The sequence below is a fragment of the Hyla sarda genome, chromosome 6 (genome assembly GCF_029499605.1).
Source record: "Hyla sarda isolate aHylSar1 chromosome 6, aHylSar1.hap1, whole genome shotgun sequence".
Lineage (NCBI taxonomy): Eukaryota > Metazoa > Chordata > Amphibia > Anura > Hylidae > Hyla > Hyla sarda.
In genome coordinates, this window is record NC_079194.1 from 11,847,319 (window position 1) to 11,869,175 (window position 21,857).

Consider the following 21,857-nt stretch of genomic DNA (forward strand, 5'->3'; position numbering starts at 1 on the left):
GGTGGGGGAAGGGGCCCGACCGCAAAAATCCATACCGTGGGAGAAAAAAAAACGGTATCCGGTTCATACCGGTATACCGCCTAGCACTACGGTGGGGGGTGCGACATGCGGGGGGGGGGGGTTTGCGGGGCATTATCGGCTTATCGGAAAGGTAATTGCCGATACTGATAATGCCCAAAATCGTGATTATCGGCCAATCCCTAGTTTGGACATCACTGTAATACATCAACCTGACTAAAATGTAATGTTTACCTATAGCCGCACTCTGTACAGCGGCAGGCGGGAGCCTATATGTGCTTTGCCGCTGTACAGTGCCAGATATTTTATCCATTTATGGGCAGGAGACCATTGTGATCCAATATCAATAGGACATGGTATCCACCCAGAATCTGAGGTAGGTATGCCGGTCCACACGAGCCCCATAGAAGTCAATGTATCTTAGTTGTAGGGACCATAATAGGACTGTGTGCCTGAGACCCAGGAGTCACTTGGTGTTTGTTTTTTTACCGATTTATCCCTAGAATTGCATAATTCCCCTCTTTTCAGCCATATATTTCTGGAGGACGGTGGCTCAGTGATCAGCATCCCACCAATGATTACCACCTCCCCGTGTTTGTGTGGATTACCTCCCACATTCCAAAACCTACTGATAGGCGAATATAGATTGTGAGCTCCAATGGGGACAGGGAGCAAGGTTGAGTGTACAGCGCTGCAGACTCTGTGCCCGCTATATAAAGAATTATTCTAGTTCTAGGCAGCATTTCACCAGACACTTACCGATATACAATCTTGTGCTCGTGTAAATACTGGAGGCCGAGAACCACACACGCTGCATAAAACCTGTCGGTGAGAAAAGAAAATAGCGAAACATTAACCTGGAAACTGCAGCAACACAAAGCGACCTCGGAACGTCAACATATAGGAATAAATTAACCCCTTAAGGACAGAGCATTTTAACCACTTTCGTTTCTTCCTCCTTACATTTTAAAAATCATAACCCTTTCAAATTTGCACCTAAAAATCCATATGAGGGCTCTTTTTTGCGCCACCAATTCTACTTTGTAATGACATCAGTCATTTTACCCCAAAATTCTACAACAAAACAAAAAAGAAAAATGTAAACATCATCATTGTGCGACAAAATTAAAGGAAAAACACCATTTTGTAACTTTTGGGGACTTCGTTTCTACGCAGTAAAAATGACACCTTATCTTTATTCTGTAGGTCCATACTAGCGATGAGCGAATTTAAAGTAAATTCGATTCGTCACAAACTTCTCGGCTAAGCAGTTGATGACTTATCCTGCATAATTTAGTTCAGCTTTCAGGTGCTCCGGTGGGCTGGAAAAGGTGGATACAGTCCTAGGAAAGAGTCTCCTAGGAATGTATCCACCTTTTCCAGCCCACGGGAGCACCGGAAAGCTGAACTAATTTATGCAGGATAAGTCATCAACTGCAGAGCCGAGAAGTTCGTGACGAATCGAATTTACTGTAAATTCGCTCATCTCTAGTCCATACGATTAAAATGATACCCTACTTATATAGGTTTGATTTTGTCGTACTTCTGGGAAAAAAATCATAACTATTAATACGTTTAAAGTTGTCATCTTCTGACCCCTACAACTTTTTTATTTTTACATGTACGGGGCGGTATGATCTGAAGTTTTTAGCGGTACCATTTTTGCATTGATCGGACTTTTTGATCGCTTTTTACTCATTTTTTCATGATATAAAAAGTGACCAAAAATACACTATTTTGGACTTTGGAATTTTTTTGCATGTACGCCATTGACTGTGCCGTTTAATTAATTATATATTTTTATAGTTCGTACATTTTCGCACACGGCACTAGCACATGTTTATTTTTATTATGGTTACATTTTTTTTGTATGGAATCTGGGAAAAGGGGGGGTGATTAAAACTTAAGGAAGGGGTTAATGGGTGTTTGTTTATTCAACCTTTTTAGATTCCTCATACAGATCAATGTGGTTTTCATAGAACCACATTGATCTGTGCGCTCTGCGCTCGATTGATTAAGCCTGGACCTGCCAGGCTTCATTCACAGCCCAGCAGTCAGCACAGGACATTAGGTAAGCCCTCAGGCTACCTCATCAGTGGATCAGTGAAGTTTTTAGTGGTACCATTTTTGCATTGATCAGACTTATTGATCGCTTTTTATTCATTTTTTCATGATATAAAAAGTGACCAAAAATGCACTATTTTGGACTTTGGAATTTTTTTGCGCGCACGCCATTGACTGTGCGGTTTAATTAACAATATATTTTTATAATTCAGACATTTCCGCACGCGGCGATACCATATATGTTTATTTTTATTTACACTGTTTTTTTTATGGGAAAAGGGGGGTGAAGGAGTTAAATGATATTTATTCACTTTTTTGCAGTGTTATAGCTCCCATAGGGACCTATAACACTGCACACACTGATCATTGTTATCCCATAGGGACCTATAACACTGCACACACTGATCATTGTTATCCCATAGGGACCTATAACACTGCACACACTGATAATTGTTATCCCATAGGGACCTATAATACTGCACACACTGATCATTGTTATCCCATAGGGACCTATAACACTGCACACACTGATCATTGTTATCCCATAGGGACCTATAACACTGCACACACTGATCATTGTTATCCCATAGGGACCTATAAACACTGCACACACTGATCATTGTTATCCCATAGGGACCTATAACACTGCACACACTGATCATTGTTATCCCATAGGGACCTATAACACTGCACACACTGATCTTTTACATTGATCACTGGTTTCTCATAAGAAACCAGTGATCAATGATTTTGCCGCTTGACTGCTCATGCCGGGATCTCAGGCACTGAGCAGTCATTCGGCGATCAGACAGCGAGGAGGCAGGTAGGGGCCCTCCTGCTGTCCTGTAAGCTGTTCGGGATGCCGCGATTTCGCCACGGCTATCCCGAACCACCCACTGAGCTAACCGGCATGGTTTCAGTTCAACTTTGAACGCCGCGTCTAAAGGGTTAATAGCGCGCGGCACAGTGATCAATGCCGCGCGCTATTAGCCACGGTCCCGCCTCTATAAGCCGTGGCCCCGCGTTATAGATCGGGAGCGGACACAAGACGTTCCAGTACGTCATGTGTCCTTAAGGGGTTAAACGCCACTGTCAACTTTCACAGCAGCGATCTAAAAAGGGGCAATTGCCGTATGTCGGCCAATAATGCCGGCCCCCAGCTACAGGAATCAGCTGGGGGCCGGCATGAGGCGGGCTCGAGTCTGGAGCCGTCCTTAGAGGGCAACCGGTTAAAGCGTAGCTGTCTATGAGTAAAACAATTTTAAATCAACTGGTGCCAGAAGGTTAAACAGATTTATAAATTACTTCTATTAAAAAATCTTAACCCTTCCAGTACTTTTTAGCAACTGTAGGCTACAAAGGGAATGCTTTCCTTTTTTAATTTCTTTTTTGTCTTGTCCACAGTGCTCTCTGCTGACACCTGATGCCCGAATCAGGAACTGTCCAGAGCAGGAGAAAATCCCCATAGAAAACCTATGCTGCTCTGGACAGTTCCTGACACGGACAGAGGTGTCAGCAGAGAGCACTGTGGACAAGACAAAAGAAAAAAAAATTTTTGTTGTTGCATACAGCTGCTAATAAGTACTGAGGGGGATTTAGAGACTTTTAAATAGAACTAATTTAGTAATCTATTTAACTTTCTGGCACCTGTTCATAAAAAAAAAAAAAAAAGTTTTCCACGGGAGCACCCCTTTAACCCCTTAAGGACTCAGGGTTTTTCCGTTTTTGCACTTTCGTTTTTTCCTCCTTACCTTTTAAAAATCATAACCCTTTCAATTTTCCACCTAAAAATCCATATTATGGCTTATTTTTTGCGTCGCCAATTCTACTTTGCAGTGACATTAGTCATTTTACCCAAAAATTCCCGACGAAACGGGAAAAAAAATCATTGTGCGACAAAATCGAAAAAAAAACCCGCCATTTTGTAACTTTTGGGGGCTTCCGTTTCTACGCAATGCATATTTTGGTAAAAATGACACCTTATCTTTATTCTGTAGGTCCATACAATTATAATGATCCCCTACTTATATAGGTTTGATTTTGTCACACTTCTGGAAAAAATCATAACTACATGCAGGAAAATGTATATGTTTAAAAATGTCATATTCTGACCCCTATAACTTTATTTTTCCACGTACAGGGCGGTATGAGGACTCATTTTTTGCGCCGTGATCTGAAGTTTTTATCGGTATGATTTTTGTTTTGATCAGACTTTTTGATCACTTTTTATTCATTTTTTTAATGGTATAAAAAGTGACCAAAATACGCTTTTTTGGACTTTGGAATTTTTTTGCGCGTACGCCATTGACCGTGCGGTTTAATTAATGATATATTTTTATAGTTCGGACATTTACGCACGCGGCGATATCACATGTTTATTTTTTATTTTTTTTACACTGTTTTATTTTTTTATGGGAAAAGGGGGGTGATTCAAACTTTTATTAGGGAAGGGGTTAAATGACCTTTATTAACACTTTTTTAAACTTTTTTTTTTGCAGTGTTATAGGTCCCATAGGAACCTATAACACTGCACACACTGATCTCCTATGCTGATCATTGTTATCCCATAGGGACCTATAACACTGCACACACTGATCTCCTATGCTGATCACTGGCGTGTATTAACACGCCTGTGATCAGCATTATCGGCGCTTGATTCGTCGATCGGACACCGAGTAGGCAGGTAAGGGCCCTCCCGGTGTCCGATCAGCTGTTCGGGACGCCGCGATTTCACCGCGGCGGTCCCGAACAGCCCGACTGAGCAGCCGGGTCACTTTCAGTTTCACTTTAGAAGCGGGTCCCGGCCGTTGATGAGCGTCGGGACCGACGCGATATGATGCAGCATCGCGGCGCGATCCCGCTACATATCGCGGGAGCCGGCGCAGGACGTAAATATACGTCCTGCGTCGTTAAGGGGTTAATGGGTGTTTTTTTTACTTTTTATTCAACCTTTTGATTTCCTCATACAGATCAATGAGGTTTCATAGAACCACATTGATCTGTGCGCTCTGCGATTGATTGATAAAGCCTGGTCCTGCCAGGCTTCATCATTCACAGCGCAGCAGCCAGCACAGGACATGAGGTTAGCCCTCAGGCCACCTCATCAGTGGATTGGCCTTGTAAGGGCATGCTGGGAGTTGTAGTTTTGCAACAGCTGGAGGCACCCTCGTCTAAAGCTGTAAGGGCATGCTGGGAGTTGTAGTTTTGCAACAGCTGGAGGCACCCTGGTTGGGAAACACTGTCCTAGAAGAACGAGGACTTACACAGCTCTGGGTTCGGAGAAGACGTCTGTGTGGATGTGCATCATCAGATCTCCCCCGGCCGCGTACTCCATCACGAAGCAGACATGATCCTTCGTTTGGAAACAGGCAAATAGATTCACCAGGAACGGGTGCCGCACGCTATTCACAGTTTCAAAAATGCGCTTCTCGCACATAAGGCTGAAAGGGAGAAACAAGACGTAAGAAAAACGGCGGGAGCGAGAGAAACTATAAAACCACCATCATTATACTTGAGCTAAACGCAAATCTATAAAATGAGATGCAAGAAATCCAGGTCGGGTATAATAAGTGTATAGATCAAAAACTATCTAATGGAAAAAAAAAAAAAAATTAATCCCAGGCAAAAACTTTTTTTTTTTATATATATATCAACTGGCTCCGGAAAGTTTAACAGATTTGTAAATTACTTCTATTAAAAAATCTTAATCCTTCCAATAGTTATTAGCTTCTGAAGTTGAGTTGCTGTTTTCTGTCTAACTGCTTTCTGATGACTCACGTCCCGGGAGCTGTGCAGTTCCTATGGGGATATTCTCCCATCATGCACAGCTCCCGGGACGTGACATCATCATTGAGCAGTTAGACAGAAAACTTCAGAAGCTAATAACTATTGGAAGGATTAAGATTTTTTAATAGAAGTAATTAACAAATCTGTTTAACTTTCCGGAGCCAGTTGATATATAAAACATTTTTTTTTTTGCCTGGAATACCCCTTTAAGGCTGCGTTCACAGCGCTGTCTAGACCCTAATAATAATTAAAAATAAAAAAACGGACTTTAAATAAAAACAGAGAATAAGAGATGCAAACTGATGTTATCTGTTTGGATCCGTTATTGTTCAGTTAATAAACCCACCCCCACAAAAAAAAATTTTTTTTTGTTCTGAAGTAAAAACGGATTGAAAAAACGGACAATAAAGGATGTTGTCTGTTTGGATCTGTTTTTGTTCAGTTAATAAATCCCAAAAATTTTTTTTTTGTTCTGAGCATGCTCCAAAATAAAAACGGAACAAAAAATGGATTGAAAAATGGATGCAAACGGATGACATTAAAGGCTCATCCGTTTCCCATAGACTTCAATGTTAAATTTACTGTATCCGCTTTTTTCTTCCGTTTTTTGGACGGAAGAAAAAATACTGCATGTGCCGTTTTTTCTGCCGTAAAAAAAACCCCCCAAAAAAACGGAAATGAGTGCAGACGGATTGTAAGAGAATCCCATTGACATGAATGGGATTTTTTTTAAACCGCTTTGAATCCGTTTACAGCCTGCAAAAAATGAAACAAAACAGGGATAAAAAAAAAAAACGGGGACAGACGGCCGTGCGAACCGTATCAGTTTTTTTTTCCCTGTTTTTTTCACAGAAGAAAAAAAATACTGCATGTGATGTTTTCTCTGCTGTCAAAAACGGAAATGAGCGCAGACGGGTACAAACGCATTGTAAAAAAAAAAAAAAATACCATTGACATGAATGGGATTTTTTTTAAACCGCTTTGAATCCGTTTACAGCCTGCAAAAAATGAAACAAAACAGGGATAAAAAAAAAAAAACGGGGACAGACGGCCGTGCGAACCGTATCAGTTTTTTTTTCCCTGTTTTTTTCACAGAAGAAAAAAAATACTGCATGTGATGTTTTCTCTGCTGTCAAAAACGGAAATGAGCGCAGACGGGTACAAACGCATTGTAAAAAAAAAAAAAAATACCATTGACGTGATTGGGATTTTTTTTTTTTTAAACAGTTCTTAATCCGTTTACAGCCTGCAAGAACGGGGAACCGAAACTGGGACAGACGGAATGCGTCCTTACATCTAATAAAAACCTTTGTTGAGGCAATATTAAATCTACAAGCATCAATACCGTGAACACAAAAAAAACTAAAGTAAAAAAAAAAAAAAAGTTAAAAAAAAAATGTATAAACATTAATAAAAAAAAAAAAAATTAAAGCCATCCAGCAGGGGGCAGTATGTGTACTTCTCATATCACCGCGAACTGTCGTTAGTACATACAATGATATTTACATTACAAATTTAATGCATTTTTTCCCCTCCGTACTATTTATGTAACAATGTAACATACCTGTCCACTTCATCGCGAGCGACAATGTCTCCTTTCTTTAAGGCTTTGATGGCGAACATTTCATTAGTGTTCTTGTATTCTGCCAGCAGCACCTGAAATACGACAGAGCCGTGAATACATGCCAATAACGTATAGATGGGTGACACAGCTGTAGCAGCACTACAACTCCCAGCATGCCCTGAAAGCCTTCAGCACGGTCCTATAGTGACCCTCAATAGTGTTGAGTGAACTTACAGTAAATGCGGCTGAATCCAGACCGACCGCTCAGCCGTTGTTTGCTTTAGTCTCCATGAATCCGTAAACAAAACAAAAAAAGGAGAGAAGTCCTGCGACTCACCGCTATGAAATTGATCAGCGTAGTAGGGCCACCGGGATAGTGCAGGAAGCTCAGAGGCTACAAACAGGTAGGTTTCGTGCTGATGCACTTCTTCCGGCCTCCAAAGGAGGCCAGAAGAAGCGCACCCGCACGAAACCTACCAAAGGAGGCCGGAAGAAGCGCACCCGCACGAAACCTACCAAAGGAGGCCGGAAGAAGCGCACCCGCACGAAACCTACCAAAGGAGGCCGGAAGAAGCGCACCCGCACGAAACCTACCAAAGGAGGCCGGAAGAAGCGCACCTGCACGAAACCTGCCAAAGGAGGCCGGAAGAAGCGCACCTGCACGAAACCTGCCAAAGGAGGCCGGAAGAAGCGCACCTGCACGAAACCTACCAAAGGAGGCCGGAAGAAGCGCACCTGCACGAAACCTACCAAAGGAGGCCGGAAGAAGCGCACCTGCACGAAACCTACCAAAGGAGGCCGGAAGAAGCGCACCTGCACGAAACCTACCAAAGGAGGCCGGAAGAAGCGCACCTGCACGAAACCTACCAAAGGAGGCCGGAAGAAGCGCACCTGCACGAAACCTTCCAAAGGAGGCCGGAAGAAGCGCACCTGCACGAAACCTACCAAAGGAGGCCGGAAGAAGCGCACCTGCACGAAACCTTCCAAAGGAGGCCGGAAGAAGCGCACCTGCACAAAACCTACCAAAGGAGGCCGGAAGAAGCGCACCTGCGCAAAACCTACCAAAGGAGGCCGGAAGAAGCGCACCTGCGCGAAATCTTCCAAAGGAGGCCGGAAGAAGCGCACCTGCGCGAAACCTACCAAAGGAGGCCGGAAGAAGCGCACCTGCGCGAAACCTACCAAAGGAGGCCGGAAGAAGCGCACCTGCACGAAACCTTCCAAAGGAGGCCGGAAGAAGCGCACCTGCGCGAAACCTTCCAAAGGAGGCCGGAAGAAGCGCACCTGCACGAAACCTTCCAAAGGAGGCCGGAAGAAGCGCACCTGCACGAAACCTTCCAAAGGAGGCCGGAAGAAGCGCACCTGCACGAAACCTACCAAAGGAGGCCGGAAGAAGCGCACCTGCACGAAACCTTCCAAAGGAGGCCGGAAGAAGCGCACCTGCACGAAACCTGCCAAAGGAGGCCGGAAGAAGCGCACCTGCACGAAACCTACCAAAGGAGGCCGGAAGAAGCGCACCTGCACGAAACCTACCAAAGGAGGCCGGAAGAAGCGCACCTGCACGAAACCTACCAAAGGAGGCCGGAAGAAGCGCACCTGCACGAAACCTACCAAAGGAGGCCGGAAGAAGCGCACCTGCACGAAACCTGCCAAAGGAGGCCGGAAGAAGCGCACCTGCACGAAACCTACCAAAGGAGGCCGGAAGAAGCGCACCTGCACGAAACCTACCAAAGGAGGCCGGAAGAAGCGCACCTGCACGAAACCTACCAAAGGAGGCCGGAAGAAGCGCACCTGCGCGAAACCTACCAAAGGAGGCCGGAAGAAGCGCACCTGCGCGAAACCTTCCAAAGGAGGCTGGAAGAAGCGCACCTGCACGAAACCTTCCAAAGGAGGCCGGAAGAAGCGCACCTGCACGAAACCTTCCAAAGGAGGCCGGAAGAAGCGCACCTGCGCGAAACCTACCAAAGGAGGCCGGAAGAAGCGCACCTGCGCGAAACCTACCAAAGGAGGCCGGAAGAAGCGCACCTGCGCGAAACCTACCAAAGGAGGCCGGAAGAAGCGCACCTGCGCGAAACCTACCAAAGGAGGCCGGAAGAAGCGCACCTGCACGAAACCTTCCAAAGGAGGCCGGAAGAAGCGCACCTGCACGAAACCTACCAAAGGAGGCCGGAAGAAGCGCACCTGCACGAAACCTTCCAAAGGAGGCCGGAAGAAGCGCACCTGCACGAAACCTGCCAAAGGAGGCCGGAAGAAGCGCACCTGCACGAAACCTACCAAAGGAGGCCGGAAGAAGCGCACCTGCACGAAACCTACCAAAGGAGGCCGGAAGAAGCGCACCTGCACGAAACCTACCAAAGGAGGCCGGAAGAAGCGCACCTGCACGAAACCTACCAAAGGAGGACGGAAGAAGTGCACCTGCACGAAACCTACCAAAGGAGGCCGGAAGAAGCGCACCTGCACGAAACCTTCCAAAGGAGGCCGGAAGAAGCGCACCTGCACGAAACCTACCAAAGGAGGCCGGAAGAAGCGCACCTGCACGAAACCTACCAAAGGAGGCCGGAAGAAGCGCACCTGCACAAAACCTACCAAAGGAGGCCGGAAGAAGTGCACCTGCACGAAGCCTACCGGTTTGTAGCCTCTGAGCTTCCTGCACTATTCCGGTGATCCATGGTGGCCCTACTACACTGATCCATTTCATAGCGGTTAGTCACAGGACTTCTCTCCTTTTTTATTGTTATTTTTCGATGTCTACATTTTCCTAGCACCACCGCTATATTCAGCACTATTTGAACCGACGTCCACCATGGGACTATGCACGTGTTTGTGGCTTTAATTGCATCAATGGTGTTTACGTCGGGTGCCTCCGATTGAAGTCTCTTCCTTATGTTTCTTTATAACTCCGTGCACCTTTAGGTTCACAAAGTCGAATCTCCGGACAGAACTTCCACCGGAGGTCCTGTGGGCGCTACGCGGACTGCTGTCCCCATAGACTGCAATGAATTTCTAAGCAGATCTTTCGGCGGATCCGCTCAGAAGTGCATTGCCATCTATGGGGATGTCAAGGCAATCGGGGCGGTCCTAACGCCACCCGTGGGATCTCCGGTGGAAATTCTGTCCAGGGATGCCGCAGTGTGAACATGGCCTTAAAGAGCTGTGTGTAGTAAACGATAAATGCGGTACTAGAAGTCCCGATCCTGACATCCAGGACGTTACCAGGCATCCGGAGAACTTTGAAAGCAGAACATATGCAGACTAAAGCAATCAACAGCCGAGCCGTCAGATTCTTATTTAGCCACATTTAGGGTGTGTTCACACATGCATACTTTACTGCAGATTTTCTGCAGCAAATTTTGCTACCCATAAAGTCAGTGGAATGCAAAATCAGTTGCAGAAAATCTGCAGGAAAACACGTGTTAATGTACCATTTGTTGCTGCAGATTTTGCTGCCCTTTGACCAATAGGCAGTTAAAGGGGTACTACAGAATCAACTGGTGCCAGAAAGTTAAACAGATTTGTAAATTACTTCTATTTAAAAATCTTAATCCTTCCAGTACTTATCAGCTGCTGTATACTACAGAGGAAATTATTTTCCTTTTGGATTTTTCTGTCTGACCTCAGTGCTCTCTGCTGATACCTCTGTCCATGTCAGGAACTTTCCAGAGCAAAAGAAAATCCCCATAGCAAACATATGCTGCTCTGGACAGTTCCTAATATGGACAGAGATGTCAGTAGAGCAATCCAAAAAGAAAATAATTTCCTCTGTAGTATAAAGCAGTACTGGAAGGATTAAAAATTTTTAAATACAGTGACCCCCTGACCTACGATGGCCCCGACATATGATCAAATCGACATACGATGCTTTTTTATGTCTGGGCCATCGCATTAAGTGCTAACCGGCAAGGCGCAAAATGCTTAAGCTGCTGCTGGATAGCAGTTTAATGTTCCCTGTGTGGTGGGGTAAGTATTACTTACCCCTCCACGATGCTCCGGGGTGCCCTTCGGGTCCAGCGCTGGTCCTCCGGTGTCTTCTCAGCCCTCTCCGGTGACGTCAATACGAAGCCGCGCGCGCCGTCCCGTCATCCAATAGGAACGGCGTACATAGCGACGTAATGACGTCGCTACGTAGGCCCAGTAAGGCCTTGCGGAGAGAAGACAGCGGAGGAGCGGAGAGAAGACAGCTGAGGAGCGGAGAGAAGACAGCTGAGGAGCGGAGAGAAGACAGCTGAGGAGCGGAGAGAAGACAGCTGAGGAGCGGAGAGAAGACAGCTGAGGAGCGGAGAGAAGACAGCTGAGGAGCGGAGAGAAGACAGCTGAGGAGCGGAGAGAAGACAGCTGAGGAGCGGAGAGAAGACAGCTGAGGAGCGGAGAGAAGACAGCTGAGGAGCGGAGAGAAGACAGCTGAGGAGCGGAGAGAAGACAGCTGAGGAGCGGAGAGAAGACAGCTGAGGAGCGGAGAGAAGACAGCTGAGGAGCGGAGAGAAGACAGCTGAGGAGCGGAGAGAAGACAGCTGAGGAGCGGAGAGAAGACAGCTGAGGAGCGGAGAGAAGACAGCTGAGGAGCGGAGAGAAGACAGCTGAGGAGCGGAGAGAAGACAGCTGAGGAGCGGAGAGAAGACAGCTGAGGAGCGGAGAGAAGACAGCTGAGGAGCGGAGAGAAGACAGCTGAGGAGCGGAGAGAAGACAGCTGAGGAGCGGAGAGAAGACAGCTGAGGAGCGGAGAGAAGACAGCTGAGGAGCGGAGAGAAGACAGCTGAGGAGCGGAGAGAAGACAGCTGAGGAGCGGAGAGAAGACAGCTGAGGAGCGGAGAGAAGACAGCTGAGGAGCGGAGAGAAGACAGCTGAGGAGCGGAGAGAAGACAGCTGAGGAGCGGAGAGAAGACAGCTGAGGAGCGGAGAGAAGACAGCTGAGGAGCGGAGAGAAGACAGCTGAGGAGCGGAGAGAAGACAGCTGAGGAGCGGAGAGAAGACAGCTGAGGAGCGGAGAGAAGACAGCTGAGGAGCGGAGAGAAGACAGCTGAGGAGCGGAGAGAAGACAGCTGAGGAGCGGAGAGAAGACAGCTGAGGAGCGGAGAGAAGACAGCTGAGGAGCGGAGAGAAGACAGCTGAGGAGCGGAGAGAAGACAGCTGAGGAGCGGAGAGAAGACAGCTGAGGAGCGGAGAGAAGACAGCTGAGGAGCGGAGAGAAGACAGCTGAGGAGCGGAGAGAAGACAGCTGAGGAGCGGAGAGAAGACAGCTGAGGAGCGGAGAGAAGACAGCTGAGGAGCGGAGAGAAGACAGCTGAGGAGCGGAGAGAAGACAGCTGAGGAGCGGAGAGAAGACAGCTGAGGAGCGGAGAGAAGACAGCTGAGGAGCGGAGAGAAGACAGCTGAGGAGCGGAGAGAAGACAGCTGAGGAGCGGAGAGAAGACAGCTGAGGAGCGGAGAGAAGACAGCTGAGGAGCGGAGAGAAGACAGCTGAGGAGCGGAGAGAAGACAGCTGAGGAGCGGAGAGAAGACAGCTGAGGAGCGGAGAGAAGACAGCTGAGGAGCGGAGAGAAGACAGCTGAGGAGCGGAGAGAAGACAGCTGAGGAGCGGAGAGAAGACAGCTGAGGAGCGGAGAGAAGACAGCTGAGGAGCGGAGAGAAGACAGCTGAGGAGCGGAGAGAAGACAGCTGAGGAGCGGAGAGAAGACAGCTGAGGAGCGGAGAGAAGACAGCTGAGGAGCGGAGAGAAGACAGCTGAGGAGCGGAGAGAAGACAGCTGAGGAGCGGAGAGAAGACAGCTGAGGAGCGGAGAGAAGACAGCTGAGGAGCGGAGAGAAGACAGCTGAGGAGCGGAGAGAAGACAGCTGAGGAGCGGAGAGAAGACAGCTGAGGAGCGGAGAGAAGACAGCTGAGGAGCGGAGAGAAGACAGCTGAGGAGCGGAGAGAAGACAGCTGAGGAGCGGAGAGAAGACAGCTGAGGAGCGGAGAGAAGACAGCTGAGGAGCGGAGAGAAGACAGCTGAGGAGCGGAGAGAAGACAGCTGAGGAGCGGAGAGAAGACAGCTGAGGAGCGGAGAGAAGACAGCTGAGGAGCTGAGAGAAGACAGCTGAGGAGCGGAGAGAAGACAGCTGAGGAGCGGAGAGAAGACAGCTGAGGAGCGGAGAGAAGACAGCTGAGGAGCGGAGAGAAGACAGCTGAGGAGCGGAGAGAAGACAGCTGAGGAGCGGAGAGAAGACAGCTGAGGAGCGGAGAGAAGACAGCTGAGGAGCGGAGAGAAGACAGCTGAGGAGCGGAGAGAAGACAGCTGAGGAGCGGAGAGAAGACAGCTGAGGAGCGGAGAGAAGACAGCTGAGGAGCGGAGAGAAGACAGCTGAGGAGCGGAGAGAAGACAGCTGAGGAGCGGAGAGAAGACAGCTGAGGAGCGGAGAGAAGACAGCTGAGGAGCGGAGAGAAGACAGCTGAGGAGCGGAGAGAAGACAGCTGAGGAGCGGAGAGAAGACAGCTGAGGAGCGGAGAGAAGACAGCTGAGGAGCGGAGAGAAGACAGCTGAGGAGCGGAGAGAAGACAGCTGAGGAGCGGAGAGAAGACAGCTGAGGAGCGGAGAGAAGACAGCTGAGGAGCGGAGAGAAGACAGCTGAGGAGCGGAGAGAAGACAGCTGAGGAGCGGAGAGAAGACAGCTGAGGAGCGGAGAGAAGACAGCTGAGGAGCGGAGAGAAGACAGCTGAGGAGCGGAGAGAAGACAGCTGAGGAGCGGAGAGAAGACAGCTGAGGAGCGGAGAGAAGACAGCTGAGGAGCGGAGAGAAGACAGCTGAGGAGCGGAGAGAAGACAGCTGAGGAGCGGAGAGAAGACAGCTGAGGAGCGGAGAGAAGACAGCTGAGGAGCGGAGAGAAGACAGCTGAGGAGCGGAGAGAAGACAGCTGAGGAGCGGAGAGAAGACAGCTGAGGAGCGGAGAGAAGACAGCTGAGGAGCGGAGAGAAGACAGCTGAGGAGCGGAGAGAAGACAGCTGAGGAGCGGAGAGAAGACAGCTGAGGAGCGGAGAGAAGACAGCTGAGGAGCGGAGAGAAGACAGCTGAGGAGCGGAGAGAAGACAGCTGAGGAGCGGAGAGAAGACAGCTGAGGAGCGGAGAGAAGACAGCTGAGGAGCGGAGAGAAGACAGCTGAGGAGCGGAGAGAAGACAGCTGAGGAGCGGAGAGAAGACAGCTGAGGAGCGGAGAGAAGACAGCTGAGGAGCGGAGAGAAGACAGCTGAGGAGCGGAGAGAAGACAGCTGAGGAGCGGAGAGAAGACAGCTGAGGAGCGGAGAGAAGACAGCTGAGGAGCGGAGAGAAGACAGCTGAGGAGCGGAGAGAAGACAGCTGAGGAGCGGAGAGAAGACCAGGAGAGCCCAGCGGAGGCCCGGGGACAGGTGAGTACAGCTTCCTATACTTTACATTGCACGAATCCCTCAACATACGATGGATTCAACAAACTATGGCTCATTTGTAACGAATCACCATCGTATGTTGAGGGATCACTGTACAAGTAATTTACAAATCTGTTTAACTTTCTGGCACCAGTTGATTTAAAAAAAATTGGAGTACCCCTGCAAATCTGCTGAAGCAAATCTGCAGCAGAAAATACACACGTGTGAACGCACCCTAAGGGCTTTGTTCACATGAGCAGATTTATTTTCAAATCCGCAGCGGATCTCAGAGTTTGAAAAGGGGCGGGGCCTCGGTACGCTACCAGTGGTAGATTTACGCCAGCGATATCTCCACTGTTGAAAATCCGCCGCAGACCCCATTGAAGTCAATAGGGTCTGCAGCAGATTTCTAACAGCGGAGATTCCGCTGGCGAAAAACTGCTGTGGTAAGCACGCCCCCATTCATAGTCAAGCGGGAAACACAATGCGAGTTTGCAAACAAATCCGCCCATACGAACCCATCCTAAGGGACGGTTCACATGTGCGGATTTCCTGCGGGTTTTGCTACCATTGATTGTAATGGGTTTGCTGAATATCCACAAATCTGCCACTATTACAGATTTTCTGCTGACCCACTGAAATCAATAGTAACAAAATCTGCTGCAGAAAATCAGCAAGAAGTCTGCCCGTGCGAACGGACCCTTAGATGGATTTTATTGCAAGATCGTGCGTTTCCCGCTGCCAGTTTGAATCAGGAGGGGTGGAAGATTTTCAGCAGTGGAAAATCTGCTGCAGACCCCATTGACTTGAACAGGGTTTTCACCAGATTTTCTGCAGCGGAAAATCTGCCACAGAGCTTGTCCCGATTCAAAATAGCAGCGGGAAACACAATGCTAACTCACAATAAAATCTGCCAGTGTGAACAGGCCCTTACTGTAAGTTCACTGAACACTATTTCCAAGCTTGTGAACTACAATAGAAATGGTAAGACCGCACCGGGGACCACCCTACGTGCAAGTGGTTGCCCAGGCTGCCAGCCCAGGATAAATGAACAGCAATTCCAACAAATCACCGCACAAGTAGGTCTTGGATCAGCATGCTTGATAAAGGCTATTGCCGAAACGTTGCATTTTACTTGGGAATAAAACCACCAGCTTTTACTGATCCAAGAACTACTTGTGCGGTGATTTGTTGGAATTGCTATTGTGTGAACTAGCTACACTGCAGATCTATTCTAACCCCACCAGGATGTGCCACCAACAGTGGAGCATGCTGGGGGTTGTAGTTCTGCAACAGGTGAGATCAATCCTATAGCGCACATACCTTTCCGAAATGCCCTCTGCCCAATACCGCACAGCACCGGAAATCCTGGAGGCTGAACTGGAATCGCGGCTGCACCCTGCAGAATAGGAGGAAAAAAAAAATATCATAAACTCCAGACCAAAAAGGAAAGACCAGCAGAGAGGCCGATGACCCTGTAATAAAGCAGAAGTGGTTACCGTCTGTCCTCCGTTTCCTGCATTGCGCTGTAATCCAGATCGGACACGGTGATCTCCCCTTCATTCGTCAGGTCTGTCGAGGATTTGGACGCCGTGCTGTTCCTGTTGTTGGAAAACTCATGGTTTGACCCTGTGTCCTGTATGGGAATAAAGAAACAAAAAAGAATAAATAAATTAAATAAATAAATAAATTAAATAAATGATTTATATATTTATTTAACTTATTTCGTTTATGTATATTTATTTAAAAAAGACAAAAAAAGTGTATCCACTAACTGTGTACATAACACATCGCCGCCAGGACACCTATTAGGAGGAATAACAGAGGATCCGCACAATGCATATTTTCTGTCAGTTTATGAAAAAATCTAATAAGTGGTAGCTACCACTCACCCTGCATATGGGGCATTTCTCTACACTTGTGTTTCCCAACCAGGGTGCTTCCAGCTGTTGCAAAACTACAAACTCCCAGCATGCCTGGACAGCATGCTGGGAGTTGTAGTTTTGCAACAGCTGGAGGAACGCTGGTTGGGAAACACTGCTCTACAAGTTCTGACATGATCCCTGCAGTGTCTTCTGTGGATATGCAGTACTGACAACCAGTATGAGGGTTATAGCCCACTATCACTTGACGACTCGTTCACGCGGTGGAATAGTCGTGGCGGAAACATCTGCCGCAGAAATTCCAATGCTGGTTTCCGCAGAAAGAATTGACACATCAACTTTTTCTGCAGAATCCGTAAGGAAACGTATTGCCATCTAGGGAAACAGCACTTTTTTTTTTTATGTCCAAAAATTATATTTGTAGTAGCTATTTGTAGTTTGATATTTGTAATTAAAGGGCTACTCCAGTGGAAAAAAAAAATGTCTTCAAATCAATTGGTTCTAGAAAGTTAAACAGATTTGTAAATTACTTTGATAAAATAAAAAAAAAAAACTTAATCCTTCCAGTACTTATCAGCTGCTTTATGCCCCAGAGGAAGCTGAGTCGTTCTTTTCAGTCTGACCACAGTGCTCTCTGCTGGAGAGGTTTCCTATGGGGATTTTCTCCTGCTGAACTGAAAGGTCCAAAGTATCCCGGAAGCCCCACACCCTTAGCGTGAGCATGCCATCGTCAAAGAATTCCAGAAGACGTACTGCCATGTTGAGACAAGAATAGCGTGGGTGAGAGAGAAACCACCCTATAAGGGGATCGCTAGGAGGTCTGGGCAGAAATGTCTCACCTGCCTGAGACCACCACATCACTAAGGCCCAAGGAAGGGAAAACCGTCCCAGACATGAAGGCATGCCACCGCCGCCTAGGAGGGTGCCTAATACAGAAAGTTCTAGATAAAGACAGCTCACCCAAATCAGGATCGCACCTGTGCAGGGACCCGCCACACCCGCCTCCGGCTTCACACACAGCAAGATCCAAGAAGGAAGAATGTCCAGCATCCAGGTGAAATCCAACAGGGTAGATCTTTATTGAGAAGCTTGCAGTTACATGTTTAAAACACTGACGCGTTTCAAGCTTTCGCGCTTAGTCACTAATCTATGACGAAGCGTGAAAGCGTGAAACGCGTCAGTGTTTTAAACGTGTAACTGCAAGCTTCTCAATAAAGATCTACCCTGTTGGATTTCACCTGGATGCTGGACATTCTTCTTTCTCTAATACAGAAAGACTCCCCGCACCCACAAACACAAGTGAAGAGGGGGATGGATGAGGAGAAACAAGCCTTGTACCCGGCGGTCCAAACAGACCAGAAGAGGAAACCAAAACAACATCCCGTCAGGACAGGAACGAAGAGGGAGACTGAGGGAGCTAAGATGACAAAGGCAGGAACCATACAACATATGGAGACCAGGCCGGCTATAGCCGAAACATACATGACGTAAAACTCCCCCAGCAGGGGAGAGTGCCATGGTCGCAGAAGCAGCCGGAGGTCGCCAAAAAATGGGAAATGTCAAGGTTATACCAGGTACCGTACGAGCATGCTAAACACTGCCCCACGGTAAAGGGTGCACATACGGCTGACAACAGTAACCATAGAAACTCTGCGACAACATACCGAGATATGGAGTCCTCATAGGGATGTGGACCCGGGATAGTCGTGATGGATGAAGATGTGACTACGCATGCAAGAAAGGAGCGTACGAATCATAATAAAGCTGTAGGATGTACATCCCCAAGGGGACGAAACCTTTGGACCCTCCAAGCAAAAACCAGAAGCCATATCCACAGAGCAATCCTGACCCTTGTCGGGAGGCATGAGGGGCTATTGAACACATCGTGTCGCCTTAGAGGCCCCATTCAGAACAGAGGTGTTCAGCAGCAGCAGAAGTGCGGAAATGAGACCACATGAAACAAGTACACCACCTGAAAAGGAGGATGGTGGGCGCCATACGTGCAGAGTGTCCACAGCATTGGTGGCGACACAGACTGATATCGTACGATGGTAGTGGGGAACCAGGACTACCGCCACGCAAGCAGCAGGCATAGAGCAGGTGGCCGGCAGTAGTGAAAGCAGAAGGAGCACCTACCGGTGAGCCAGAACGATGCTGGGAGCAGACCCATGGTACACCACCTGTGAAAGGAAAACAATGACTGATGCCGTTTCTGCGAAGGTCTAACAAACGTGCAGAAAACGCTCCCAGCCTACCACCTAACCGTACTACAGACCGTATGCTGCGGAAAGCACCAGAACTGCAGGCACAGGTAACTGATGTAGGATGCATGTGGTGCAGGAAACCATGCAGACAATCTGGCTTTCTGCATGTTCATCGTCCCTTATTGCAGAGTTTCTGTTTCAGGACAGCACAACGAAAGTCGGCTACCGGACTTCAGCCGCAGAAGCGGCAAGTATGGGGTAGGTGACCTGGAAATTAGGAAGCCATGCTGACGACTGCCTGGTGTAATGGAAAAAGAAGTCCTGAACCACATAAGGACACTCATCCAGACACCTCACAACGACCGTAGGATACCCCAACCACAGCTGCGGTATAGAAGGAATTAAGCAGGTGACCTGGCAGTGTCGGAGCCCATGCAGACCACTGGGTACCAGAACTCCCACTATAAGATCGACAGGAATATGGTACGTGACCCGGTGGAGTAGTAAACCATGCAGGCCAGTCTGGCCGACTGGTACAGGGTCCCATGAACACACAGGTCCGCTCCTGCGGGCACCTCGTACTGAAGGTGGGGCCCTAAACTGCAGCCTCGAGTGCGGCAGATAAACGATGGGTGGCAGATCGGTGTAGGAAACCATGCAGACCAAAGGCTAGCCAACTGGCACAGAGTCCGGTGCACATGTTGGGACACCCCACTAGACACCTCACATTAGAGGGGTACGGGAAACTCAAGCCCTGTACACAGCAGCCTCGTGATGGGAGACCAGCAGGTGAGGAACCAAGCAGATCACTGTCTGGCTTACTGGTATAGGGTCCATTGTACATGCGGGAGACCATGCAGACCACCGTCTGGCTTATTGGTATAGGGTCCATTGTACATGCGGGAGACCATGCAGACCACCGTCTGGCTTACTGGTATAGGGTCCATTGTACATGCTGGAGACCATGCAGACCACCGTCTGGCTTACTGGTATAGGGTCCATTGTACATGCTGGAGACCATGCAGATCACTGTCTGGCTTACTGGTATAGGGTCCATTGTACATGTGGGAGACCATGCAGACCACCGTCTGGCTTACTGGCATAGGGTCCATTGTATATGCTGGAGACAATGCAGACCACTGTCTGGCTTACTGGTATATGGTCCAATGTACATGCGGGGGACCATGCAGACCACCGTCTGGCTTAATGGTATAGGGTCCATTGTATATGCTGGAGACCACACAGACCACTGTCTGACTTAGTGATATAGGGTCCATTGTACATGCGGTGGACCACACAGACCACTGTCTAGCTCATTGGAATGGAGTTCGTGCACATGCAGGGTCACTCTTTCGGAAATCTCTCACAAGAAGTAGGGAACCGGAAGTCCTAGCCGCAGATGTGGCAGACATGTGAACTGTGAGTGGAGGAGGGAGGAAGGACACGCTCAAGCATGGAGGAGGGGACAGCTCGAAAGGGCCCCTCAGTTTCTGCTAGAAATGCATTGGCATCAGTTGTTGGACCCCATCGGTATTCTGCCCTTATACAGAATGACTAGAAATCTGCCGCAGTTTACGGGAGACATGGCATAGCCACTGACTGTAGGGAAAAAACACATGAAGTCCCAATGCTCATAAGCATAAGCCCAAAACATTGACCCCAAGTGTGATCCAGGGAACCCTGCAGAAAAGAGGTACAGTACTATCAAAAATGTGCTCGGCAGTTGATGACTTACCCTGCATAAATTAGCTCAGCTTTCCGGTGCTCCAGTGGGCTGGAAAAGGTGGATACAGTCCTAGGAGACTCTTTCCTAGGACTGCATCCACCTTTTCCAGCCACCGCAGCACCTGAAAGATGAACTTATTTATGCAGGATAAATCATCAACTGCAGAGCCGAGAAGTTCGTGACAAATCGAATTTACTGTAAGTTCGCTCATCTCTAGTTCCCACAAATGCATGGCCCATGGACAGGAATCATAGATATAGCCAAAGGAGACTGCAGGGAGGCAAGTCATAAAATCACCACCAGAGGGAGCGCATTGCAGGAATAAAACCAGGAGTTGTAATACAATTTACAACCACAAGGGGGCGAATATACAAATATATATGTAGATTTTTTATTTTGTGTGATTGATTCAATAGCTGCCAGGCCAAAGGGAAGGAGGAGGGTCCATGGTGGCGATAGGGGGGGGAGTCGTCCAGCTGACACTATCGGAGGGGGGACAGAAAGGGGACTCCGGACTCGCGCTGCGGAAGAGGAGAGGGGCGGAGCTATGTGCCTAATCCCCCTCAGCCAAAATGCCCACCGGCTGGGAGGGGGGAAAAGGAAGGAATCTCCTCAGCTGCCGAGGCAGGCGAGTAGGGTGGAGCTAAGCCCTAACTCCCCCAGAGTAAGATAGAGGCCTCCGGCTCGCAAGCTCAGCGCAAGCTGCGGGAAAACAGAACATTAATGTCCTGCCAAAGCGGAGGAAGAGGGCAGAGCTAAGCCCGACTACCCGGGCTGAAAGACAGCGGCCGCCAGCTTACAGCATGAACTGCAGCGGCGGAGACAGCGGGAAAAGAGGAATACTCACCTACCGGAAGATGTCCTCTCATACTCACCTGATTGAGTCTTCGGCCAGCTTAATGCCACGCTGCATCATGCCAGGCTGTCATAGCTGGGGCGAGCAGGGGCAAGAGGGGACCCGGAGCCGAGGTACTACCCTGGCGAGAAGGGGTTAACGGTCCATATTCTATGTCCCATGCACCTTCATCGCAGAAGGGGGAATAGGTAGCGCCATGCTCCTGAACCCCCACCTGCAAACAGAAAAAAAAAAAATGAAAATAAATAAACAACTAAACATCCCTAACTATAAACCAAGATAAAAAACTGGTCTGGAGAACTCCACACCTGTGTCTGCCTCCTACTGACACTAAGCTAAAACGGAGTTCCTCATGGCAGGTGGGCGGGTATATCCTGCCAGGGAGGAG

The 21,857-nt window shown here is 48.5% G+C and overlaps 1 protein-coding gene across 2 annotated transcripts in view; it reads right to left on the reverse strand.

Moving 5' to 3' along the window:
- Positions 1-21,857, reverse strand: part of PKN2 (protein kinase N2) — a 167,576-nt gene that overhangs the window by 20,862 nt on the left and 124,857 nt on the right. For both annotated transcript variants that reach the window (XM_056523194.1, XM_056523196.1), the window contains exons 13-17: positions 16,300-16,436; positions 16,124-16,199; positions 7,433-7,524; positions 5,346-5,522; positions 778-840 (exon numbers count right to left, since the gene is read on the reverse strand). In XM_056523194.1, the coding sequence (XP_056379169.1) occupies positions 778-840; positions 5,346-5,522; positions 7,433-7,524; positions 16,124-16,199; positions 16,300-16,436 (545 nt within the window). The remainder of the gene's footprint in view (positions 1-777; positions 841-5,345; positions 5,523-7,432; positions 7,525-16,123; positions 16,200-16,299; positions 16,437-21,857) is intronic.